A 24,370-nucleotide genomic window follows, 5' to 3' on the forward strand; every position below is an offset into this window, starting at 1 on the left:
TTCTTCCAGCTTCGTCGCCACACGTATCTTTCCTTCTTGGGCTATCAACCTATCTTGTCGCCACTGTACCAATACGGATATTATGAGCCCCCCCTGATTTACTGACCACTCACCAACTTGGTTATCCCTCATCTCTCTTGCTGGCCAAGATGGCAGCGATGGACTTCAATGCGCTTCGGGCGCAGACGATGCACTCTGGCGCAGATGAGGAGGCAGTCACAGTCAACACGAGAGCTCTGATAGACAAAGTGCTAGCACGATATTCTGGAGAGTGGACAACGCTTCGAGAGCTCATTCAGAACGCTGCGGACGCTGCTGCATCGAAAGTCACCATTAAGTTCGAGACGATACCCTCAGCAACGGTACCTCTTCCTCAAGATGCTTCTCAGTCGAGCATGCTGAAACATGTAATACAACATCATACCTTGAAGAGACTGGTTGTCACGAACAACGGGCAACCTTTCAACGAGAATGACTGGGCGAGGTTGAAGAGAATAGCGGAGGGCAACCCAGATGAAACCAAGATTGGCGCATTTGGTGTTGGTTTCTATTCGACCTTTGCCGATTGTGAAGAGCCCTTCGTCTCTTCAGGTCGTGAGGCCATGGCCTTTTTCTGGAAGACAAACTCTCTCTTCACCCGGCGCCTGAAGCTGCCCGACGGGGAGGGCAACAACGATACAAATTTTGTGTTAGATTACCGGGATACGACCTCTACACTACCTTCGCTTATATCTCTCGCCCAGTTCCTGGCAAGTTCGCTTACATTTGTCGGCATAGAAAAGATAGAACTATGGGTAGATCAGTGGAACATTTTGACCCTGAATAAGAAGACCTCTCCTGCTCTGGATGTACCGCTACCGAAAGATGTCGAGCCAAAGACTTCTGAGGGCTTCATGAAGATTCTGAAGGTATCGAAAGAGCTGGCCCAAATAGACGGAGAATGGATGCCGGTTGTCGCATATAAGGCTTCGTCAAGTACTGCCCGATCGACCAATAGGGACGATGCGGCGCCGTCTTTGCGAGGTTTCTTCTCAAGACTGGCAGGCGGTCGCCAGCAAGAAGACACCACCGCAGTACCAAAACAGAAGGATGCTGAAACACTTGACCTGACCAAGAAAGTGAACGCCAGCATTTTTCTCAATGTCGACACCGCCACCATTAAAACATACACTGGTCAGAAATTCAACGAGGAGCTCGAAAGAGCCACAAAGAAGCCTCCGCCGAAGAACACCAAACTAGCCGTCCTGACAGCCCCGTTTGTCGAGAACGATAGTATCGCAGCCACAGCCAAGTATGGAGACATCTTTGCCACTGTTTTGCCCTCACGCTCCGGCAGGATATTCATTGGCTTTCCAACACATCAAACCACCGGCTTGAATGCACATATCTCCGCTCCTTCCGTCATCCCAACTGTCGAGCGAGAGTCGATAGACTTGAACGCGAAATGGGTACGGACCTGGAACATGGAAATGCTACGAGCAGCGGGTATTGTCTGCCGCATCGTGTGGACTTCAGAGATGGGCGAGCTGAGACAGAGGATCATCAACCAAGGCAATGGCTCAATAAAAATTCGGATGGATCAAGTACAGCCATTTCTACAGGAAGGTATCACAGTCTTCAAGAATTTCACTTTCAAGGAGTCTACCCCCTCGCCAAAGACAGGCGAACTCCTCGAAGACGCATTCTGGCGGAGTGGTAAGAAACCTTCGATTGACGTGCTGTCTAGTTGTGGTGTTCTTCCCACACATCAAGTACGAATCGCCCCGAAAGAATTGAGCTTTGTCGAAGGTGTGCCGGTATTGCCTGAAAAACTTGTCGAAGAAGCCAAGCCTTTTGTCAACAAGCTCGTCGAGTATGGCTTGGTCACAGAAGTCACGGTTTCAGATATCAGGGAAGCACTTGAAGCAAACACGCTCACCGGTCAGCAGCTTTCCGAGTTCCTCGAGTGGCTTGTCAAGAATGCTGCCAAGGGCCAGCTCGACAGTCAGACTGTGTCGAGGTTGCTGTCTATCGCAGTGGTAAACGAAGACGCGACGCATGGTCTCAGTGGCGACGGATCAACTGGCAAATTGCTGATGCTGGGTAACATCGAATACTTCCACAGCCCAAGTAGGATCCCGCCGACCTTCCCTGTGCCAGAAACCGTCATGCCACTTAAGTATACGTCTAGCTTTAGCAAGCACGATCTTGAGTCACTTGGGTGGCAGGAGCTACAAATTGTGCCATGGATGCGATGGCTCATCACGGAGTCGAAGAGTCGGAGCTTACTGAGGGAAGACCAGGATTTGACTGCTTCGCCCACATTCAGCCAACAGGTATTTGCTCTTCTGTCAAAACAGTGGGACTCGATGAGCCAGTCTTCGAAGCAGACACTTATTGAATTGCTCTCAGCCCACACTGTGGTCCCGACCAAATTTGGTATGAAGAAGCCCAGCGATGCATATTTCCCGAATGTGAAGCTCTTTGATGACTTGCCGACCATTACCGGTTTCCATGGTGTCAAAGACAAAATTCTTACAGCATTCGGCGTCAGAAAGACAGTAGAGCTTGGAGTCGTATTCGACCGGTTGCTGAAGCCGACCAGCAAAGATAAAGAAGCCGGCGCCAGCAGTCCTGGACGACATGTGGCACTAATTCAGTATCTAGCCTCTGTGAGAGATGACATTCCGAGCGCTGATATGCAACGCTTACGGAACACACCTATTTGTCCGAAGGAAGACCGGGCAAGCGAGACTCGGGAGTCTGAAGAACGATATAAAGTTTCTGATCTGTTCGAACCTCGACCTCAGCTTCGGGATCTTGGCCTGCCAGTTATTGCCTGGCCTGGTCTATACCGAAGCAATGGCGCTGAGGGTCGACTGCTGACGGCGCTCGGCCTACGCACAGTACCCGACGTGCAAGAACTTGTTGGAATCATGGCACGAGCCGGAAAATCTGGAGATATGACCATCAGAGACAAAGCATTGACGTATTTCATAAGTTGTTATCACGCCAATGGCTACGCTCAATTTGATTACTCTAAGGTTCAGACGCCGTTCCTACCACTTGAAAACAAGCCAGAGCTCAGCACACCATCGCAATGTTTCGTTGATGAAGGTGCACTGTTGCTCGGTTTCGACATTCTGAGGCGCGATCTTCAAAGCCATGCACCTATGTTTGGCGTCCGACGCAATCCACCAATCGAGACGTGCATCCAGATCTTGGCCAGAAAGAAGTTGACTTCTCACCACGAAGCGCGGGCATTCTTTGCGTACTTTGCTGGTCGACTGAATGAAGTGAATGCTTCTGTCGTTCCGAAGCTGCAAGACCTCAATTTCGTTCCTATTTTCTCGAAGAACAAAGAGAAGCCCGTAGTCAAGAGCTACACGTCACCTCGAAATGTCTTTCTTGGAGATAGCGACACATTCGGGGAGATCTTCAACTACGTTGACTTTGGCCAGGAAGCCAACACCTTCCTTCTGAAATGTGGCTCAAAGCCTGAGCCGACCAAGGTTGAAGTTGCCCAAATCCTGGTAAAGGAGCCGGCAAGGATATCTTCCACTTTCAAGAATCCGGAGAAATACTTGACTCTTCTTCGAAGCTTAGCAGATAGTATTAGCGTGCTCAAGAAGAACAAGGAACTATTCCGAGAGATGAAGAAGGCACCATTCTTGCTGGCAAGCAAGCATATCCCTGGTGCACCGAAGAATGGGAAGTTGGTTGCTGATGATGACGAATACGAGGACGATGAAAGTCAAGGCATCACTGAATGGCAGCTGTGTAGTGCTGAAGATGCTATCATCGTCGACGAGTTCATCGCTTACAACCTTTTCAAGTCCAACATTCTGGCAGCACCACAAGAAGAAGGTCTGGAGGATTTCTACTTCTCTCTGGGATCGCAGCTACTAAGCTCACTAGCTGAGGAGGCCGCCAAGCACGGTCCTCGAGCTGCTGATCAGAGTCCTGCTGTGAAGTTGGAAACTTTGATTGTCGAACGATCACAACTGTTCCTCCACGAGCAGCCACAAGACAACATCAAGCATGACGCGAAGTGGCTCGAAAAGCACCTCAGTGTACAACTAGTCTCCTCAATCACTCTTCGCAGATCTCTACGAGGCCGCAATGTAGTCCACTCGCAGAAGCGAACAGCAGTTATTACCGCCAGCAACCGTGAGTATACTCTCTGGGTGGTCGGCGCGAATCCGGATTTCTACCAAGTCAGCCAAGCACTTATTCACCTCTTGCTCAACCGACCAAAGCTGCATTCACCGTTGACTCTGGAAATGCTTCTCAAGACGGACCTCTTCGAGCTCCGCAATCGAGGTTTCAATGTCTCCAGAATCCTGCGCCAAAAGGCAGCAGAAGCTCGAATGGCCGAAAACAACCGCCAGAAAGAGCTAGAAGAGGAGCAGAAGCGCATCGAAGAACAGCAAAAGGCATGGGAGTCAACGAAGGCACAGCAGAAGAAGGAAAAATCCGCCAAGCAGAACATGATCGGTGCCTTCCCCGACTCGCCAGATAGTAAGAATGCAGGTGCACTAGCCGGTCCCTCATCACAGCACTTCCCACAAGAAGATGCAGACAACGAACCAATACGCTCAGCCCAACGCATGCTCTCCAATTTCGCGAAGAACTTTGGTCTTGGTGCTGGTGGCCGACAACAACGTCCTACCTCATCACTTTCCGGCCCAGAACCACTTCCAATCCCACAAGGCCGACCACAAACACCCTCATCATCCCACGATCCTCCACCACCCTACTCAGCCGATAGCACCGGCAGCGGCAGCGGTCCCGACACAGCCGTAACAGCCCCCCACGCCATGCAACAGAATCTCCTCTCCGCAATCCGCAAATCCCGCCCCCACAACAGCAGCGCCATCTTCAGCCGCGGCGAACAAAACGTCGTCTCCGAGACAAAATCCTACTGCGACGAGAAACCAGCCCACGACCTCGCCTTCGTCGCCGAACTCAAACATAACATTCAGATGTTCCTCCCTCAAGACCCCGCCCATCCCATAAACGCATCTCAATTCCTATCCCAGAACATCAGCGGTCTCAATGCGTTCGCTGACCTCCTCAAGTCAACAGGGGAGATCTTCAGTCTGAGTCCATCAATTCTAAACATCTTCTTCGAGACAGGCGGGAAGACAATAGCGTTTAATCGCAACGGGAGCATCTTCTGTAATTACCTCTACTTCCGCCAGTTGCACGAGACACAAACACAGTCAACTGACGCGGCGACTGCACAGGCCGGGATGGACGATGCGCTGGTCTACTGGTGGGTTATCCTCTGTCACGAACTGGCGCATAATTTGGTCGCGGACCATAGTAGTAACCACAGTTACTATACTGAGGGGTTTGTGGCGCAGTACTTTGGGAGGGTTGTGGGGAAGATCGCGGAGGGTAGGGGGAGAGCAGCAGGGTCTGGGCAGCAGAGGGCGTTGCCGGAGCGGCCTGCGCTGCGGGGTGGGGAGTAAGATAGAATTTTGCGGTGATCTTGGATGAATGTTTGGTTATTTGGGTACTTAGCGAGGCGTCTGGCGTTTGTGTTGGATTCGGTACCTGTGAAGCACTCCGATAGAGCAAGCTTGATATAGTTGGAATAGCAACGTTGTGTATAAACTGTCGTTCTTCTACTCCTGTTGTCACACTCGCGTGACCTGACACGACGCCTGTAGCAATCAACAAGGAAGGCAAGACCACGATAAGGGACCGTGAGGCCTCTGTGAGGAAGGCGGTTCACAGTAATATCGTAAGGTGCCACCCATCACTTACTCAGACATAAGGAAGGTACGCTACAGTAAGTCGGGTGGAAGGCACGACCTAGTAGCAGGAAGGTACGACCCCATACAAGGAAGGTGCGACCCCGTAAAATGTTATGAGGAAGGTCTGGCCCACTAAATTGGTCTTAAGAAGGTGCGACTAGTAAGGTGGGAAGGGGAAGGTACGATCAGTGTAGAAGGGAGCTACGATCTAGCATGGGAAGGTACGATGCGGTATAGCGTAGATTCAAGGAAGACGCGACCGACAAGATGCGAAGGTGCGACCCGATCTAAGGAAGGTACAACCAAGTAAAATGGTATAATGAAGGTGCGACCACTAAAGTGGGAAGGAAGGACGGCAGGAAAGGGAGGCGCACCGGGAAAGAAGGAAGGCGCGATCAGTATGCGGCAGCTACAACCGGCAGCATGGGAAGAAGGCGCGACCCAACGTGAGGAAGCATCGACCCTGGACGCTCGTATGAGGAAGGCGCGATAGGCAAGAAGGGAAGTGACGACGTAAGATAAGGAAGCTGCTACCTATCCAAGTGTATAAGGAAGGTACGATTGGCGAGATGGGAAAGTGCGGCCCAGTAGAAGGGTGTGGGACTGATGAAGGTAGGTAGAAGCTCGTCTGCGGTACAGTACAATAGCCATTGTGGGTTCATTCCCTAAATATCATGCTCATAATATCGTGGTATCATCATTCATCAGTCATTATTACCGTTGGCTAACCAATCTGGCGCTCCCAAACGATCCATATTTCTTACTGGCTCCTGCTTTAATGGCCACACTTGCGCTGTCCTCGATTGTGCCGATGCCTCCGCGCCCGGTCTGCGTGCCTTGCCCGTAGTCTGGCTTTCGCTTTGGGGGAGGCCACCAGTCAAAGAGGAGGAACGCCTCCGTAGTTGTCCAGGGTCCTGTGTCGGTGGCTGGTGCAAATGCGGGAGGCTGTGGTTCTGCAGCGTTGATCGGCTGGAGAGCAGGTTGTTGCCCAGATGGCTCTTGTTCTGCTTCAGCTGGAGGCGAAGAGGGTGGGTTTATGGTCAGTGGATTTTCGAGGACAATAGGATCGGAGGTAGCACGTTGTAATCGTTGTAGTGGAGGTGGTAGGTCGCCGTCTTTCGCTTTTGCGGAAGCATCTTTTAGCTGCTCAAGAGTTTCGTCCAGATCCTCGTCGTCTGAAAAGTCGTCGGCGATTGAGACGTGCTGCGGGAGTTGCTCTGAGACAACGCGCCTGAAAAGACGGCTTTTGACTTTTGATAGAGGATGAGGTAAAGCACAGGGTGACGCTTCATTTGGTCCTGATGGCTCCGGTTGCCGATAAGCAAGAGGTGCTGGCCTTGTATTGGTGCTTGTATCGTTGCTCGTTCGATGTTTTGTCTTTGGTATAGCAGTTACAAAAGCTGGCGAGGATGGTGGTTCTGCAGCGTCTGGTGCTTGCGGCGAGCGCGGCGTTGACCGCCGAGCCGGTGGCAAGGAGGAGGGCGATTCATGACGTGACATTTCTTGTGACAGCCCAAGGACATTCTGGTCGCACATCGCCAGTCGTTGCGAGGGCAATGGAGAGATTTGCGACGTGGTGCGAGGCATGAATAGCGGACTGCTAGGCGGTTTGTCGTCATCGACATCTCCCGTAGAAGACCCGAAATCATCGTCTTCCACTTGAGACTGCTGTGGTGATGGCTCTAACCCATTGTTCTCGGGATTGGTGGTCGAACTTTCTGCTTGTTTCGTGATGGGCAGAAAGCTATCTTCTGGCAATGTTATAGAGGCAGCAGTTTCCCGTGCGATTTGAGAAGCGGCGAAGAAGGACTCTAAATCCAATAGATCTGTTCGCCTTCGCTTCTCTGAAGGTGCTTCAAGTTGCACTGCTTCTGTGGATTGCCTGTCTTGGACGCGAGGATCAGCGGCGGGTGTGCGAGACGTCCTGCGTTGTTCTGTGGGCAGGGGAGTCAAGAGTGCTTTGTACATTAGCTTCGGACGAGGTTTCTGAGAGAGAAACTTGAGGCTGCTCCTTGGACCAGAGGCGAAGCGGCGTTGACTCTGCAAAGACGGTGCTGACGATATCCGCGATGGTGGCAGCTGTCTCGGTGCTAGGTCGGGCGTGGTCAACCCTTCATCTGTATTGCTGCCTGTTGGCGCGTTCTTCTTTCTTCTGGACATAGGCTCTGTTGGGTTTCGCTCAAGGCCATAATCTGTCTGTGATTTCCTTTGCTTCTGCTTCTTAGATCCTTTCTCGCTGTGGCTCGACCTGTTGTTTTCCAGGTCCTTGGTCTTTTTCTTTGGCTCTTTTGGCTTAGAAGGTGGGAAAGATTTTGGCTTGTTCGGCCCCGGATTCCTGCCGCTTGCCGTTGGGTGGTCATCTGACGGGCTGAGAATCCGGCCGGTGTCTAGCTCTTCATCAGAAGAGATGTCGACCACAGGAGCTGCTGGTCGAGCTGGTTTTGGCGGGACCGATCTGCTGGCTGCGGGAACAATGGTGGCGGATGCTGGCTGCACAGGTATGATGATGGACTCATTCTCTTTCCCAGGCCCAATCTTGCGTCTTTTCGGAGAAGGCTCGGTCGGTGTCTGGATGGCTGACAATGGCTGCCTTTGCTCGAAGGGAGACTGAGTGGGAAGCCTTGCGCGGCCTAGCCTTCCCTGGGATGCACCAAGTAGTTCCTTGATGGACTTTGGTTTAAGTTGTGAATTGGCAGCATCGATTCTTGAGAGGGTAGCGCGGGTAGGTTGTGTCGGGTGGGTAGACTGGTTGTTGGGATCCTGCCTGTGCCTACCAAGCAGGGGCGTAAGATCTGTGTTGGTTTGGCCTAGCGGCTCTTCCACCTGGACGAGGACTGGTCTATCCAGTCTCAACTCGAGACCCTCTCCGAACTCTTCTTGCTGGCGATAATGTAGATCTCCCACTAGGTTCTTAGAGTCATCATAGACCATGACACGCCTGTTGAAGGTATGGAATCGCAGGCTGCCATCGTGCCACTTTTTCGACTTCTTGTGGCAATCATGGGTGAACATGCATCGAAACTCGAGCACGGGTGCTGATACCTGCGACTGCGGTGTATGTGCATTTGGATTCCCACTCAGGCTGGATGCCGGAGTACCTCGATGAACCGCCGTTGCCATGGCGGGTCATATGGTGTCAGATGCTGAGACGTTGGAATAAGGCCCATGCTGATCTACTGCGGCGGCAACACGCGTCTTCGGTATCGAGAAGGATGCATGAGTCGACACTTACTGCAAGTAAGCACCACACGCCATGTATGATGTGAGGAGCCAAATATTACGCGATTAGATGAGGCTGAGACGCGTCGACAGCCTGAGAAGGCACAGGTCACTACTAGGTACTCAGGCTGATGTCGTAACTGACTTTTTGGTGGCATGAAACAACGCGCGTCCATGTGCTTTGAACGGTGCTATTATTGATCTGCAACAAGGATTCCAGGCAGTCAGGACCTCCTCCCGGTCGCCGCAGATGCCACAGCGGGCAGCTGCAACGCCCATCAATCCATTCGGAGTAATGACAATCCTCTCCACGAGCACACCACTGCACGCAAGACATCTGGACACGCATACTAGGTAGTAGTATTGGAGCAGCTTCAACTTGTTTCCGGACTTGAACTTCACTCATGCTTCTAGCCTAAATCTTGATCCTTTGCTAAACCCTGTCACTCTCAAGCAATTACAAGACTTCTTACATTCTTTCCAGTCTGTTGTTGTTTCCAGTCCTTCATTTTCGCAACTGCCATTTCATGCATGCCACTCACTGTACTAATGACTGCTGACTGTTGATTTGTCTTGTACAACCACTTCCACTCCACGATCGACCACTAAATCAGTCCATGTCCCGGCCTTTCCCGCCCATGACGGCGGCTTAATTCTGCTCGAGGCTCAGATGCTAAAAGTCAAATTATTAGCAGTCTGAGACCAGTATGTTCGTGCAGAGACAATTTCAGAAATACCAGAAGAGAAGTGCAGACGAACAACAGGTCTCGCTGCTGCTCAAGGATTTTGAGGATGCAGACCAATTGTTGGGCAGGGTACGTCCCACCACTCTGCACAACCAAGAGTCTAGGACAATGACTAACACAGCACTAGTTTATTGACGCCTCCAGGGCATGGCGAGAGTCGTGGTTGACCATACTGATGGTCCAGAATCGCTTCCTCTGCGAATATGACACACTGTATGCTCCCATTGTTGGTGCTGGCGAGGACTATTCTGGCCATGTCCCAGTCGAAACCGACCCCAAACTGGTCGCCCGCACGAACCGCCTGAAGACCGAGTACGATGATCTGAAGAGGGATTTGACTGCTGAGCTGGACCAAGTACAGCACAAAATGATTGGGCCAGCCCAGGAAGCAAAGGACAACCTGCAAACAGCCAGGAAACAGATGAAAAAAAGGGAGGACAAGAAGCTGGACTATGAGCGCTACCAGAGCAGGGTCGACTCGAGCTCCAAGAAGTCCAAACTTTCAGACCGCGACCGAGCTCAACTCACAAGAGCCCAGTCAGACTTGACTATAGCGACTGAAGCCTACAATGCCGCCGATGACCATCTGCGCCACTACCTTCCGCCTCTCCTGTCAGCCGTCTTCTCCCTCCAGCCACATCTTCTAGCAGCTCAGATACAAATACAGAACAACCTGCTAGCACACTACTATACTATGTTACACACCTACTGCTCAGAAGAAGGTTTTCCCTCACCCAGCCCACCCATGGATGAGGTAATAAGGACATGGGAGGATGCCTTCAAGCCAGCACAGAAATATATGGAGGCTATGCCGATGGTCGCTTCTGGCAAGGTCCTCAGAAAGTCTCTGTCCAAAGAAGAAGGCTATCATCCACCCACAAACGGTCATCGAAGGCCCAGTCAACCGACAACCTTGGCTCGAGGCCCCTCTGTTTCACCAGCACGTCCACAAGTGCCTCCTTCGCCCCAGACCTACGACATAAAACCAAAGCTCTCACACTCACCTTCTTCCGCTTCATTGCTGTCACCAGCAGTGAACGAATCAGCCGTCACATCGCCTTCCACAACCGCCTCAGCTTACCAGACTCCAATGAGCACAAGCTTCTCCTCTGCAGGCCCAAACACAGACTACTTTAGTAGAAATCGTCAGTCGTCCACGACCCCAGGCTCGGTAGCAACCACCCCTGGCGCAACGACGCCAGGCGGCACTTCAATATACGGTGTTATAGCCAAGAAGAAGCCCCCTCCACCTCCACCGCGGATACCGTCTCATCACTTTCAATTTGTAACTGCTCTGTACGATTTTGCAGGTCAAGGTGACGGAGATTTGGTCTTTAAGGAAGGCGATAAGATCAAGGTTTTGAAGAAGACGGAAAGCACCGATGATTGGTGGCAGGGCGAGCTAAAAGGGGTGAAAGGCATGTTTCCAGCGAACTATGTGCAGACATGAAAGATTAAACCACGAGAGATGAGAATCCACGATACCATTTTGAGCGTTCGTTCTCACAGCCATAAGTTTTGACAGTCACATTCTAGCCCAAGCAGTAGGGTGTCTGGTCATCCAAAGGCAATGCTGTTGTACTTCATGCCTGCCATTCCGCCTATCAAATGGCTAGCGCAGTAATTGACGAAGACAAGGCCAGTGCTGGCCAGCTTCGAAGCTGGCGACAAGGTTAGCTCTGTTCTGCTCTGTCGCTCTGAACAGAGCTGGCCTCGTTATCATCAACCAGCAGCCTCGTCGCCGTGGACGCTGATGACCCCATATCTTGGATTGTCTAGCCTCCTATGGAGGCCTCGGCGACGCCTCTTTGCTCTGAAGAGCTGAAAGAGAGCGGAAAGACGACGAGCTCTGCTATGCTACAAAGCAGATAAGAGCTAGCTTTGAAGCTGACCAGCACTGGACAAGGCAAGAAACAACCACGACTCAGTCATGACAAGACTTATCGTCCATCGGCAAGAACGAGCCAGGTACGACCAACGAGCATAGGTCGGCAGTCTACGAAACTGTTCGATCAGGAACCCCCGGCACCCACGAGACATGATCTCGATGTTCTGGCAACGCACACGATCGATCGGTCAATTGGCGACTCGTCTTGCTGCCGAATCACGGCCGGGCGTCAGTGTTGAGTCCAACAACAATAGATAGGTGGCAGTGTTCGCTGTCGATTAGACGAAGACACCACCGAAGAGTGGGTATGAGACCAGACGAAACGACAACCGTGGAAGATCAAATAAGGCGCAAGCGCGATAGTAGCAGGAACCAGTCTATATACCTAACCCCCCACCAGTAAATCCAACTAGCTATCCATTCACCCCCTCGCACCGCAAGGCTTCAGCCCAACGACCTGATAATTATAATTCCACAAGTCCGCCGAGTCAACCATCTGTATAGGTCCCACTCCGCTCATGATTATTTCATCTCCCTTCAGGACGTTCACGGTCACGGTCCCGGTGGTCATACCGCTGAAGGAGAATTTGTTGTAGCCGGGGTGGAGGCGTGTTGTGCCGAGGTGTTTAGTGCCGCTTGTGACGGTGGCGGTGATGTTTCTTTGGTTTTTGGCTATGAGGATGATGCCCTATGTGGGGGGTTAGTTTAGTTGGGAGTGGGACTGTGCTGCGGTTCGGGGGGAGAGTAGCAAGGAGAAAGCTCCGAGATGATGGTAGAAGCAGTTGAGGGCAATATCGTGCGCTGCTGAAAGACGCAGAGAGCCGTTCCTGCGTCACGCAATAGAAACCAGTCACCCACCGTAACGGAATCCTCCGCATTCTCAACACCCTTTGGCCTTTCCAGACCGAACTTGTTAGCCGCGCAACGCCCATTGACAAGCAGCGTGTGATGCCAGAAGACCCCCTGAGCAGCCATCCCAGCCCCCGTCGGAACCATATCCGCCGTCGTCCGATCCCCCCGTTTCCAAGCCTGGATGAAAGCCGGTAGAACCTCCCAGTAACCCCTGTGATCGTAGCCCTCGGTATACGCACGGATCTCGCTCGCATGCTCGATAGGCTCAAGCCAGCTATTCCCCATGTAATGGGACTCGCCTGCGTCGTTCCACGACTGAATCTGAAGAAGATCGGGCTGCAGATCTAGGACTTGGGGGATGCGGTTCTCGAGGTTAGATTCGCCGCGGCGGTACCAGTTGTTTTGGGGGTTGATGTGCTTGAATTGGAGGGGGGAGAGACCCATCATGAAGAGTTTGCAGGATATTGATTTTTTGGCTGCGCGGTGGTATGTGATGTCTGAGGTCGTTGAGACGGGTTTTTTGCCTGAGGAGATGTTGGGCCAGGAGTCCCAGTTGAAGATGCCGTCCTGTGTGGGGGGTTAGTTTTGGGTTTGGCGGCGAGAGGACTGACTGATGTATTTGAATACTTGGGAGGAGAGACTTACTAAGGACGGAAACTGGTCGAAAAGCGATGAGTTGGCGGCGGTGCTGTGTAGGCCGAGGATGAGGATGATCTCAGCATCAAGGGAAGCCTTGAAGTTTCTCCAGGCACGATCGCTGATGTCGCCGCCCTGGCAGGATGGTCAATGATGTCGTTGTTAGTGGTCCATAGGGAGGGCTTACGCCGAATGTTGTCACCAGAGGCTTGCCTACTCACGTTAGCTGAGCCATAGAGGCAACCAAAAGGACTGCTGTCCCTTTCACCTACCTCTAATCTTGAAATACGCATTTCGAGACATGTATTGACTCAAGTACTGCGCATACTGGCTTGGGTCGGTGAAATAGCCCGATGCCATATCAAAGGAGAAAAATAGCTTGAATTGATAGCTATCGGCGCTGTTGAAAAGGTGGTCGACTGTTTGTCGAGACCAATCGGCAAATTGATCTGCGAAGAGATTAACGACCCCCAGGGGATATCAGCACCCCGTAGAATATCTCACTGAAGTTGAGGGCGAAAGCGTCAATGCCTAAAGCTTTCGCGTCTTGCATGTCTTTCTTGCAATGCTCCTCTGTGATCCCACCAACCTTGCCAGCGTTAGTTCATGCATGACTGGCTGGAGTAAAGCCATGAAGTTACCATGTAGTGCATGAACCTTGGACATCAGAGTTAGCATTGGAGGTCGCTGAGAGCGATAGACGCCTCCGCCTAGAAGGAGACGGTAAAGGCTTCAGTAGATAGTCTGACGTACACAGGTTTACCCGGTACGTCCCTGTGCCGGGTTTGCGGTAGACGTAGTAAAGCTCGCATATCTGGTAGTAGTCCTGTATCTGCAGTTAAGTAGAGAGCAGATTGTGGGTTTGAGGGGAGGCAGTATGCGTCCGTAGGCAGGCAGCTCGTGGCTGATGCGTTGCAGTGTGCACAAGCTATTGTTCTACCGAACGAGCCTCTCCCTACAGTATTCTTTTGAGATACATCCTATCATATAATGATTCCACAGCAGCATACACGTACGTCTAAATCAGACTCGAATTACAACGGAATCGCTCGCTTAGTTGGGCGACCTCGGGGTCAAGCTTCGCACGCGACTTAGGTCGTTCACGCACCACGGCCGATTCATGCGAGAGGAGTACGCGATTAACGCGGCAAGGCTTGGTTGTCGGATGCCATGGCAGTGTGCCGTCAATTCCTCACTCACTGCCATGTGTTGAGGAACGTAGCCAGCCCCACATGTCAGGGGCATCGATGATGCAACCATCCGCTCTCCGGGCGCAAGGTCCACGTGACCATTTCGTCCTGCGAAATATGTGCTTAAAGTTCTATCTTGACTTTTCGGTGGTGCTGACCTCAAACCTTCGCATCCTTGTGGGCACGGCTCTTTCCGTGACGATTTTTATGCCAATACAACGTGCTCATCGAGCCATGGTTTTATCAAACTGTAAACCATCTGACGATTAGCCTATCGCACATGTGCAAAGTGCACGCCCAATTCCTGAGGCTTTCCTTAGAAGGTCTCGCCACACAAACAGGTGTTGGAAAGCACGTGGGAATTTCGCAGCTCTCTGACGTACCTATGACATACGCCATACAGAACGAAAGCGACCACTGTCTCATAAGGTGATTGTTGGTGCTGGTCGAAAAATCCGACACTACAGGGGATGTCTCAGTACCGGAGATTATCTATCAAGAGACTTTCGGCCAGTGGATCCAGAACACCTTTCAATGGCATTTTTCCTGCACAGTGCATACCATGCAGCCCGAGCGACTGGCTGCGTTTCGGAATTACGAATCAAGACTTTTTGCTCCCCACCGCCAACTCGTTTATACCGGGACCTTGCTACGGTATCCTAGGAACGGTCTGGAGTCATTCTATGATAAGCCTACAGCTAGAACTGGAAGTCTTGGTGGTTTCGGCACATTGAGTAGGTGAAAAAGCCAGACAGATCGCCTCCCGGATACAACAGAGAGGTGTCATTGGCCGCGTAACCTGCCCAGGTTTGTGCTCAAAGGCGGCCACCTTGTTTGTCTGTGAGGTGACAGATAAGCTGCAGAGCTCCCTCCTTTAGCTGCTCCAGTATGACCGTGAGGCTCCGACTGGACAACGGGCACAAAAACTGCCGTAGGCAGAAGAAAATGGGGAGTACGACGAGGGGCAGCCACCAGTCAGATCTCTTAGATCCTTCAATTGTGGCGCAAACAATGAACTCACAGGTTCTGAGTATACACCACTGGAGGACGCTCTATGCATGCTACGCACAAGGATATCTCTGCCACTTTTCTGCGTTGCAAGGATCCTTTCTGTTGGGACTTACACAAAACAGGTTCTTATCACCAAGCCGAGGAACGAATGTTCCAACCTGAGTCCTAATCCAGCAAGCTCCATATATAGAAATCCCTTCTTGGATGGCTCTATCCAGCCTTTCTTGGAGTGGCCCTGCTGAGGAAGTACAACAAATGCTCCGAAAGGCTACCAACACCCGTTATGGCTCAATCCACTGCTTTCGGCATGTACGGGTCTAGTGGGAGCCATGTCATATCTCGATGAGATGGAAGGTCAACAGAGCAAATGGCAAAGTTGCTTGATAATGGATTTGAGCCCTTGTCTTGTCAACTCGTGCTTTTCTGACGATTTGGATTTACCTCTTGTTGAGTTGAAGACTGCCAATCCTGCTGTCTTTGCTCTATTACATCTTTGTATTCACACATTCGTTTCTTTTGCAGCAGTCTAACTTTGGCTCATCAGCCCCTCCTCGCTATTCCTCCGTTGTCTCAAATCAAGTGTTACGACATCCGACCCACTGGGAGACTTCTACAACCTAACAATGCCCTTCAGGCTTTTTCCCGTCATTGTTGCACTCGTTACATTGACAAGAGCCCTCAAATACAGCCCAGATCATGTCGGATATAACCTCAACGAGAACCAGACAGCTATCGATCCTCTCGACTACTGGGGAGAATGGACCGATCACGTCTATCAGCCATCGCCGGCGAACTGGCGGATGCCCATGTACACGTTCTTCGTTGATCGTTTCGTCAATGGGTGTGTCAATCCCTGGCTCTACACATATGTGTTGCTAATGCTTCAAGGGATCCCTCGAACGATGATGCGAATGGTACACAATTCGAACACGATATTCTGTCTAATCAGCTACGTTATGGTGGCGACGTGAAAGGACTTCAAGATACTCTGGACTACATAGAAGGTATGGGGGTGAAGCTGTTATACATAGTGGGCTCACCCTGGATCAATATGCCGTGGGGCGCCGACGGCTACAGCCCTCTTGATCTGACTCTGTTGGATCGGCACCACGGAGATATTGAGGATTGGCGGAATGTCATCTCTGATATTCATCGCCGTGGTATGTATATCATATTCGACAACACAATGGCTACTATGGGGGATTTGATAGGGTTTGAAGGATACCTGAATACATCGACACCGTTCGATGCTGGAGAGCATGATGTTGTATGGAAGTCGGAAAGGCGCTATCATGATTTCTCTCAGAGTGACGTTGAGTTGGAAAAGTGCGAATACCCTCGTTTTTGGGACGACAAAGGCCATCGCGTCACGAATCTGACCGACTTTTTCGTCGGTTGTCGCGATAGCGAATTCGATCAGGTATGATTGTCAGCCTACGATTGTTCTGAACAGGGTGGTCTCTCAAGGATTCGTACTAACAAAGTATGCAGTACGGCGAAATCGCATCGTTCGGCGACTATACCGAGTGGCAGCGCCAGCTGTCGAAGTTCGGTTTTGTTCAGGACCGCCTAAGAGAGTGGAGGCCCAGTGTGCTCGACAAGATCAAGCATTTCAGCTGTCTGACTATAGCAAGCTTGGACATTGATGGGTACCGCATTGATAAAGCTCTTCAAGTTACAGTGGATGCGCAAGGTTTGTAGCTCATACTGTGTCACTGGTCCTCACTAACCACTCCGCAGGCGATTGGAGCAACCATATCAGAGAGTGTGCTCGACTGTACAACAAGACCAACTTCTACATCCCCGGCGAGATCGTTTCAGGAAATTCTTTTGGTGCTATCTACATCGGCCGCGGCATGGAGCCTGAAATGGCAATCGATAACATCACAGAGGTCGTGACCACCAACAACGCCACAAAACGGGAGTATATTCGAGACCTGGATCAAAGCGCCTTAGATGGAGCGGCTTTCCACTACTCAATATATCGAGCCTTGACTAGGTTTCTCGGAATGGACGGCATCTACGATGCAGAGGGCGACCCTCCTGTCAACTTCGTCGACTCCTGGAACACCATCTTGAGGACTAATGATATGTCGAATGCATACACCGGAGACTTTGATCCGCGGCATATGTATGGGATCAGCAACCACGATGTATTCCGCTGGCCTGGCATCACGAACGGGGTCGAGAAGAACCTTCTAGGGCTTTACGTTATCACCCTCCTCTTTCCAGGCATCCCCGCGTTGCTATGGGGTGAAGAGCAAGCGTTTTACGTACTTGAGAGTACTAATGCCAATTATGTCTTTGGTAAATACTCAATTCCCCGCGATTATGGCAAAGCCTTTACTGACACCGCACTTAGGTCGACCTCCGATGTCCTCATCGCGCGCATGGCAATTACATGGCTGCTACAAAGTCGGATCTGTGAAATACAAAAACTTTCCTGCTGACGCTATCGCGTACGGTTGTGATGACGACAACATCAGTCTCGATCACCGGGATCCCTCCCACCCGGTTCGCAATATCATCAAAAGAATGTTCGAGATACGAGAGAGTTATCCGACTTTAAATGATGGTTACTACCTGCAGCAACTTTCGAATCACACCTACGATATCTACCTACCTGGCAGCAACGGCACTGGCACAGAGACTGGTCTCTGGTCTATATATCGATCTGAGTTCCAAGGGGTCCAGAACCTCACAGACTCTAGTGAAGGTGCCCAGAATGTATGGCTGGTATACACGAATGAGAACCGAAGCATCGACTATAACTTCGACTGCCGTGACAATACGAGTCTGGTGTCACCGTTCATTGGAGGAACTACGGTGAAGAATCTCTTTGCCCCTTACGAAGAATACACATTAGAAGATGGTCCTTACTCTCTGGGGATCGATGGAAGTACTGAGCCCAATGGTTGTTTGTCAGAATTCAGCATGCCAGCTTGGGGCTACAAAGCGCTCATTCCGAAAGACAAGTTTGTCCAACCCCGTCCAGCAGTTACTGCTTTCTACCCTGGCCATGATTACCGCAAGTTGTCCACCATCGACAACGGAGAGACGGTTACTTTCAAACTCGGATTTTCCAAAGAGATGGATTGCGATTCGATATCAAACAGTATTGAGATCAGCTCAACTGTCACTGCTGGAGAGGCCGCCAATGTCGACCTTGGCAGCGTCAGTTGCTCAACCATCAATTCTACGGCTGTATGGGTGGGAGAGCCTACAACTACATTCGCTTATGAGGCTGACTTAGCCAATGTGCACCATGGCGTTCATTCAATCACTGTCAGAAATGCATCCGCCAGTGACGGAAGTTTCACCAACACTGTGGACAGATTTATGCTGAGAGTAGGTGACTTCGACAACCCAATGGTCTTTCCAGGTATGGCAAATTACAGCACCTCCCTACTATTCAAGGACGACAATGATGATCTTTATTTGTCGCATCATGCTCCTGGAGCGGACCTTTGGCGATACTCTTTGAATTTCGGCACATCATACAGCGACTGGACTCCATACACCGGCGAAAACAGCACCCTTGCTTCCAAGGTATGGTCAGGGACGAAGGAGCAGGCATGGGACGGTGAGCATGTTACTGTTCAATACTGGGGTCAGCTGGCAGCCTCGAGCGACCACTATCAACACGGCGACCTGGATTCAAACCTCCCCAGGCGCTTCCCCAATTTCTGGTTAGAAGGAGCGTTCAATCAACACGGCTTTGACGCAGGACTTGCCAACAAGATGGCACTCGACCATAATGCGACCTGGAACATCAACTTCCAGGCAGAGTGGCCAACTAGTGTGTCGTTGAGTGCCTGGGGTATCAACCCAGACGGCCAGCCTGATGTTACGCAGATATATGGAGATATTGACGGAGGTAAGTTACTTCGATTAATGGGTCGAATGGGATTTTACTGACATTTGCAAGATGGCGTCCTCGACAGAATTCCACGGCTGTCACTGATGACCAACGCAATCAACATAACAGATCCGCCTCCATCTCCTTTCATGGCTTATCGACTCGCGCTCCACGATGGCTCACTCCACTACCAACTCATCCCTGTTGGTTCGAGATGGACTCAGCTTGCCTTGTACTTTTTGCTCGCATTGGCACCTCTACTTACAGCTGTCGCAGCCACTTTTGTCTATGCGAGTTCTTTCTATCAAATCAAGTTCAATGAGCACGGTGTGTCTCATAATACCACTTCGCTGCCGAAGCTTGTGCTCCAGAAGGTCCGGGGTTTCCGGCGCCTTGAAGACGATGATGACAAAGAGACTATCACAGAGAAAGCGAAGAGAATTTCGACAAAGCTTCTGTCAAGGTCTTCTCCAACATCCAGTCCACCACCAACCACTTCAGGACATGAAACATTCACGCCAACCACGTTCGGAGCAACACTTCATCCTTCACCAGTTGCCGCACATGCCGGTAGCCCAAACAGACGAGTCGTGTTGATAGGGACAATCGAATATGACATCGAGGACTGGAACATTAAGGTCAAAATCGGAGGGCTCGGCGTCATGGCCCAGTTAATGGGCAAGAATCTCGGCCATCAAGACCTGATTTGGGTCATACCTTGTGTTGGCGATATTGATTACCCGGAGAATCTAAGTGAGGTTGCTGAGCCAATGTCCATTACCATACTTGGCCGAGTATATCAGGTCCAAGTCCGAACGCACAAGCTACGTAACATCACGTACGTACTTCTCGACGCACCGGTGTTTCGCCACCAGACGAAAGCGGACCCTTATCCGCCGAGAATGGACGACCTAGAGAGCGCTGTGTATTATTCGGCCTGGAACTCTTGTATCGCCGAAGCCATTAGGAGGTATAAGCCAGATCTTTACCACATCAACGACTACCACGGGTGTGTAGCACCTTTACATCTCCTTCCAGAGACTATACCCTGTGCGTTGTCTCTACATAACGCAGAGTTCCAGGGGCTTTGGCCGATGAGAACGAAACAGGAACGAGAAGAGGTCTGCAACATTTACAACCTTCCCCCTGAGGTGGTGCAACGATACGTCCAATTTGGTGAGGTCTTCAACCTCTTACATGCTGGCGCTAGTTACCTCCGTATACATCAGAATGGGTTCGGTGCGGTTGGTGTTTCCAAGAAGTACGGGAAGCGATCTTATGCAAGGTATCCAATCTTCTGGGGTTTGAAGGATATTGGCGCTTTGCCAAACCCAGATCCCAGTGATCTTGCAGAACTTGAGCAGCCCAATTCTCAAAGCTCTCCTAACGACGCTGTTGTCGACCCCGAGTTCGAGGCTAGCCGGGCTGGCCTGCGCACAGAGGCGCAGGAATGGGCCGGTCTGAACATTGACCCTACTGCAGAACTCTTTGTGTTCGTCGGTCGTTGGTCGATGCAAAAAGGTATTGATCTTATCGCCGATGTTTTCCCCTTGATTCTCGAAAAACACCCAAAGACACAATTAATATGCGTGGGGCCGGTTATAGATCTCTATGGGACATTCGCTGCTATCAAACTTGAGAAGATGATGAAGGTATACCCAGGAAGGGTCTTTTCTCGACCAGAGTTTACGGCATTACCACCATGTATCTTTTCTGGGGCTGAATTCGCGCTGATTCCCTCAAGGGACGAACCTTTCGGTCTCGTGGCCGTGGAATTTGGACGAAAAGGTGCACTAGGAGTTGGGGCAAGGGTTGGAGGTCTGGGACAGATGCCAGGGTGGTGGTATACTATCGAAAGCATCAGCACCAAACACTTGCTTCAACAGTTCAAGGGGGCCATTGAAGGTGCACTAGCCTCTCAACCAGAGACTCGTGCTATTCTTCGCGCTAGAAGCAGCCACCAGCGCTTTCCCGTCGCTCAATGGGTTCAAGATTTGGATACTTTGCAGCGGACTTCGATTACCAAACACCAGAAGCATGCGGGAAACCACGGCCGCAACTCTCAATTCTTCAAGAATGGAAATGGTGCTTCGACACCAGTCACGCCGTCAAGACCAGCGAACCGAGGTCGGTATTCCACTCCCGGGATCCAGTCACCTGCACAATCGAGAGCCCCAAGCCGAAGTCGGTACTCAACACCCGCGCAATCGAGAGCTTCAAGCCGGACCCGAAGTGTGTGGAATGGACTAGAGCCCATTGAGTCCCGCAGTATCCCACCGATGCCACCGTCAGCACGATTGATCGAACTCCGGAGCCTAGATAGTGAACCAGAACGGCGGCAGACCCCACATCGGGACGAGGAGAGTACCTACGGGAATACATTAGGCTCCAATGATTTCCGCTTCGACTTCAACTGGAATACTAGAGAGTTCACGGACCACGAAGTAGATCAGGACAACCAACAACCTTCTCCCGCGGCACACGAGGCCGACTCTATGGGACTTGCTCTTCAGACATTCTTACGAGACGATCCTGACGGCCTGTTGCACACACCCAACCCAGAGTGGTCCGAGCAGAACGCTGCTTCCCAAACGTATGGTGATCAAACTCCGCCTCTATCACCTGGTATAACCCCGACCGCTGGTATGTCACCCCGTATAACGCCCTCGAGGCACGTCCCAGGACACCACAGCAGGGACTTCTTTGAGCCACTGCACTCAGACGACCCACCACGTTACTCCTCCCTCCTCAGCAGCGACAACGTCATCGCCGGCAAAACCGACTTCAAACTGCAAACAGTAGACCCCTTCTTCACCGACTCCCGCCAAGACTACAGACACGCCTTCTCCCGCCAACTCGAAAACCTCAACGGCAAAAACACCTACGACACCGTGATCGAACAGTTCATCGAGAAGAGCGAAAAGGACTGGTTCAACCGTCTCCGTGAGGTCAAGATGGGAAAGACCGATACACCTGTTGGCAGTATATTTCGCGGCAAGACGGGCGCGAGCACGCCAAACCCGTCTGTGTACTCTCTCACCGCCGATCTGAGGCGAGTCGTCGACGGAGACAATCCCAACGATGATGAAGATGACGATCAAAGGGGTCAATTCCTGCTCGCGGACAGTTATAGACCGCCCACGGGCGTCAAGAAGTTCATGTTACGCCGGCTTGGGGACTGGCCGGTGTATTCACTGCTACTGGCATTTGTATGTGACGGGCTACTCGTATACCCCATGCATGATGGAACACTAGCTAACAACGAAGCAGGGACAAGTCATCGCTGCGAGCTCATATCAGATCACGCTCCTGACTGGGACGGTGGGTCAGTCGGCGACGAAACTGTATACGGTTGCGAGTATTTACCTTGTGACGTCGATTGTGTGGTGGTGAGTGAACAACAACAAGCAATCTCCATCATCGTGATGGTTGATTATCGAGCGAAGCTAATGAATGGATTTAGGATGGTTTATCGAACGCTAAAATCGGTCTGGGTCTTGTCGCTTCCATTCGTGTTCTATGGGGCGGCATTTCTCTTCATCGCACTTGCGCCGCATGCGGGCGGGCCCCATGGCACGGAGTGGGTCCAGAATGTTGCGAGCGCGTGCTATGCCACTGCGTCGTCGAGCGGGTCGCTGTTCTTTGCGCTGAACTTCGGTGATCAGGGGGGTAGCCCTGTAACGACTTGGGTGTTCAGAGCTTGCATTATTCAGGGTACACAGGTGAGTTAAACTGAGGAGAGAAGCGTGGGCTACTCAGATGAGACGACCGAATACTAATCAATGTGTGTGTTACAGCAAGTCTACATCGCCTTCCTATGGTGCTGGGGCGCAAGCATAGCCAAACTCTCCCAGGCCGGTCTTGCGCAATCCAGTCCCATCATCAGTCAACCAGTCATCGTCACCGCGGCCGGCGTGGCCGTCGCTGTGCTAATGTGGTCTGTGGGGTTTGTGCTTTTCACCGGTCTGCCCGACTACTACCGTCAGGCACCCGGCACGGTTCCGAGTTTCATTCCAAGCATACTCCGCCGCCGGATCGTGCTATGGTTCTTCATGCTGGTGGTAAGTTTGCGGTTCCCGCTGCATTTCAAGTTTCACATCATGGCTAACGCACCCATGCAGATCCTCCAGTGCTTCTTCCTCTCCGCCCCCTACGGCCGCTCTTGGCTCTACCTCTGGTCCTCGCAGCATCTACCCATCTGGACAGTCAGCGTCCTCATCATCGTCTTCTTCATCATCGTCTGGTCCTTAATGCTCTACATCGCCTCCATCTACAGCAAACGCCACTCCTGGCTCCTCCCCATATTCGCGATCGGCCTCGTCTGTCCACGCTGGTGCCAAATGCTCTGGGGCGTCTCCGGAGTCGGACAGTACGTTCCTTGGGCAAACTCCCCCATCGGCTCCGCAGTAGCCGGACGAACACTATGGCTCTGGCTGGGTGTCTTGGATTCGCTGCAGAACGTGGGATTTGGGCAGATCTTGCTGCACACCCTGACGCGGTTCCACATCTCGTTCACGCTTATTGTGGCGCAGGTTCTTGGGAGTTTGGCGACGATTGCGGCGAGGGGCATTGGACCGAATAATCTGGGTCCTGGTCCGGTGTTTCCTGATTTCAGTTTCGGCATTTTGGATGGGTTGTCGAAGGCGTGGTTTTGGGTTGGACTGTTTGCGCAAATATTGGTTGTGTTGGTGGCGTTGAGGTATTTTAGGAAGGAACAATTGTCGAAGCCATAGCTGGATGGGTGGTAATTATTGCCAGTGACTGACTTCAGTGAGCACTGTTGTAAGGAAATAGATGGATAGTGTACCAGTACACCTAGAAAGTATAGATTACGACTTGATACGGAGAATACGACTTCGATGAGATTTCGTCAATATTTGAGTATGATCTGCTGTCTCAGCGCTCCAGCACGTCGCCTTCATTTGTTGTGAGTAGTTTGCCGTCCGAAGTACTTGTGATCGTCTTTTGCGATGCTACCTTCGCTCTGACTGGTCTCGGGGGCACCGTATTACTGTTCGTTCGGAGTAATTTAGGCAAGGTGGTGACAATAAAGTGGTACTCTGCCTGTTGAGCAAGTTGACTTGGCCGCACCTTCTGGTAATAGAGCGAGTACTCAGTGGGCAGCCAGTCGTGCATTCAATTGCTTGGAGTACGAAACATTCCGATTAGTGAGAATATGCTGGACTAAACTCCGACAATATAGATGCATGTTGTCTAGCAAGATG

At 51.5% G+C, this 24,370-nt stretch overlaps 5 protein-coding genes across 5 annotated transcripts; 3 read left to right on the forward strand and 2 right to left on the reverse strand.

Annotated features, from left to right (window-relative positions):
- Window positions 1-149: 149 nt before the first annotated feature.
- Window positions 150-5,456, forward strand: PMZ80_005652 (uncharacterized protein; the record flags this gene model as incomplete). Its single annotated transcript, XM_064874070.1, has 1 exon — window positions 150-5,456. The coding sequence occupies one exon, from the start codon at window positions 150-152 to the stop codon at window positions 5,454-5,456; it is 5,307 nt and encodes a 1,768-aa protein (XP_064729792.1).
- A 1,002-nt stretch (window positions 5,457-6,458) lies between these two features.
- Window positions 6,459-8,864, reverse strand: PMZ80_005653 (uncharacterized protein; the record flags this gene model as incomplete). The annotated part of the gene is made up of 1 exon (XM_064874071.1): window positions 6,459-8,864. One exon carries the CDS (start codon window positions 8,862-8,864, stop codon window positions 6,459-6,461), a length of 2,406 nt encoding a protein of 801 aa, XP_064729793.1.
- An 806-nt stretch (window positions 8,865-9,670) lies between these two features.
- PMZ80_005654 (uncharacterized protein) lies at window positions 9,671-11,159 on the forward strand (the record flags this gene model as incomplete). The annotated part of the gene is made up of 2 exons (XM_064874072.1): window positions 9,671-9,778; window positions 9,837-11,159. 2 exons carry the CDS (start codon window positions 9,671-9,673, stop codon window positions 11,157-11,159), a joined length of 1,431 nt encoding a protein of 476 aa, XP_064729794.1.
- Window positions 11,160-12,302: 1,143 nt separating this feature from the next.
- On the reverse strand, window positions 12,303-14,291 carry PMZ80_005655 (uncharacterized protein; the record flags this gene model as incomplete). The annotated part of the gene is made up of 8 exons (XM_064874073.1): window positions 12,303-13,016; window positions 13,095-13,220; window positions 13,273-13,298; window positions 13,358-13,534; window positions 13,590-13,674; window positions 13,727-13,742; window positions 13,856-13,911; window positions 14,286-14,291. 8 exons carry the CDS (start codon window positions 14,289-14,291, stop codon window positions 12,303-12,305), a joined length of 1,206 nt encoding a protein of 401 aa, XP_064729795.1.
- Window positions 14,292-15,909: 1,618 nt separating this feature from the next.
- Window positions 15,910-23,878, forward strand: PMZ80_005656 (uncharacterized protein; the record flags this gene model as incomplete). Its single annotated transcript, XM_064874074.1, has 10 exons — window positions 15,910-16,127; window positions 16,175-16,706; window positions 16,778-16,979; window positions 17,027-17,593; window positions 17,649-19,163; window positions 19,215-22,354; window positions 22,416-22,534; window positions 22,609-22,867; window positions 22,943-23,206; window positions 23,267-23,878. The coding sequence occupies 10 exons, from the start codon at window positions 15,910-15,912 to the stop codon at window positions 23,876-23,878; spliced, it is 7,428 nt and encodes a 2,475-aa protein (XP_064729796.1).
- Between the last annotated feature and the right edge of the window lie 492 nt (window positions 23,879-24,370).

Source organism: Knufia obscura, assembly GCF_036327395.1.
Source record: "Knufia obscura strain CCFEE 5817 isolate CBS 148926 chromosome Unknown scaffold_6, whole genome shotgun sequence".
Taxonomy (NCBI): Eukaryota; Fungi; Ascomycota; class Eurotiomycetes; order Chaetothyriales; family Trichomeriaceae; genus Knufia; species Knufia obscura.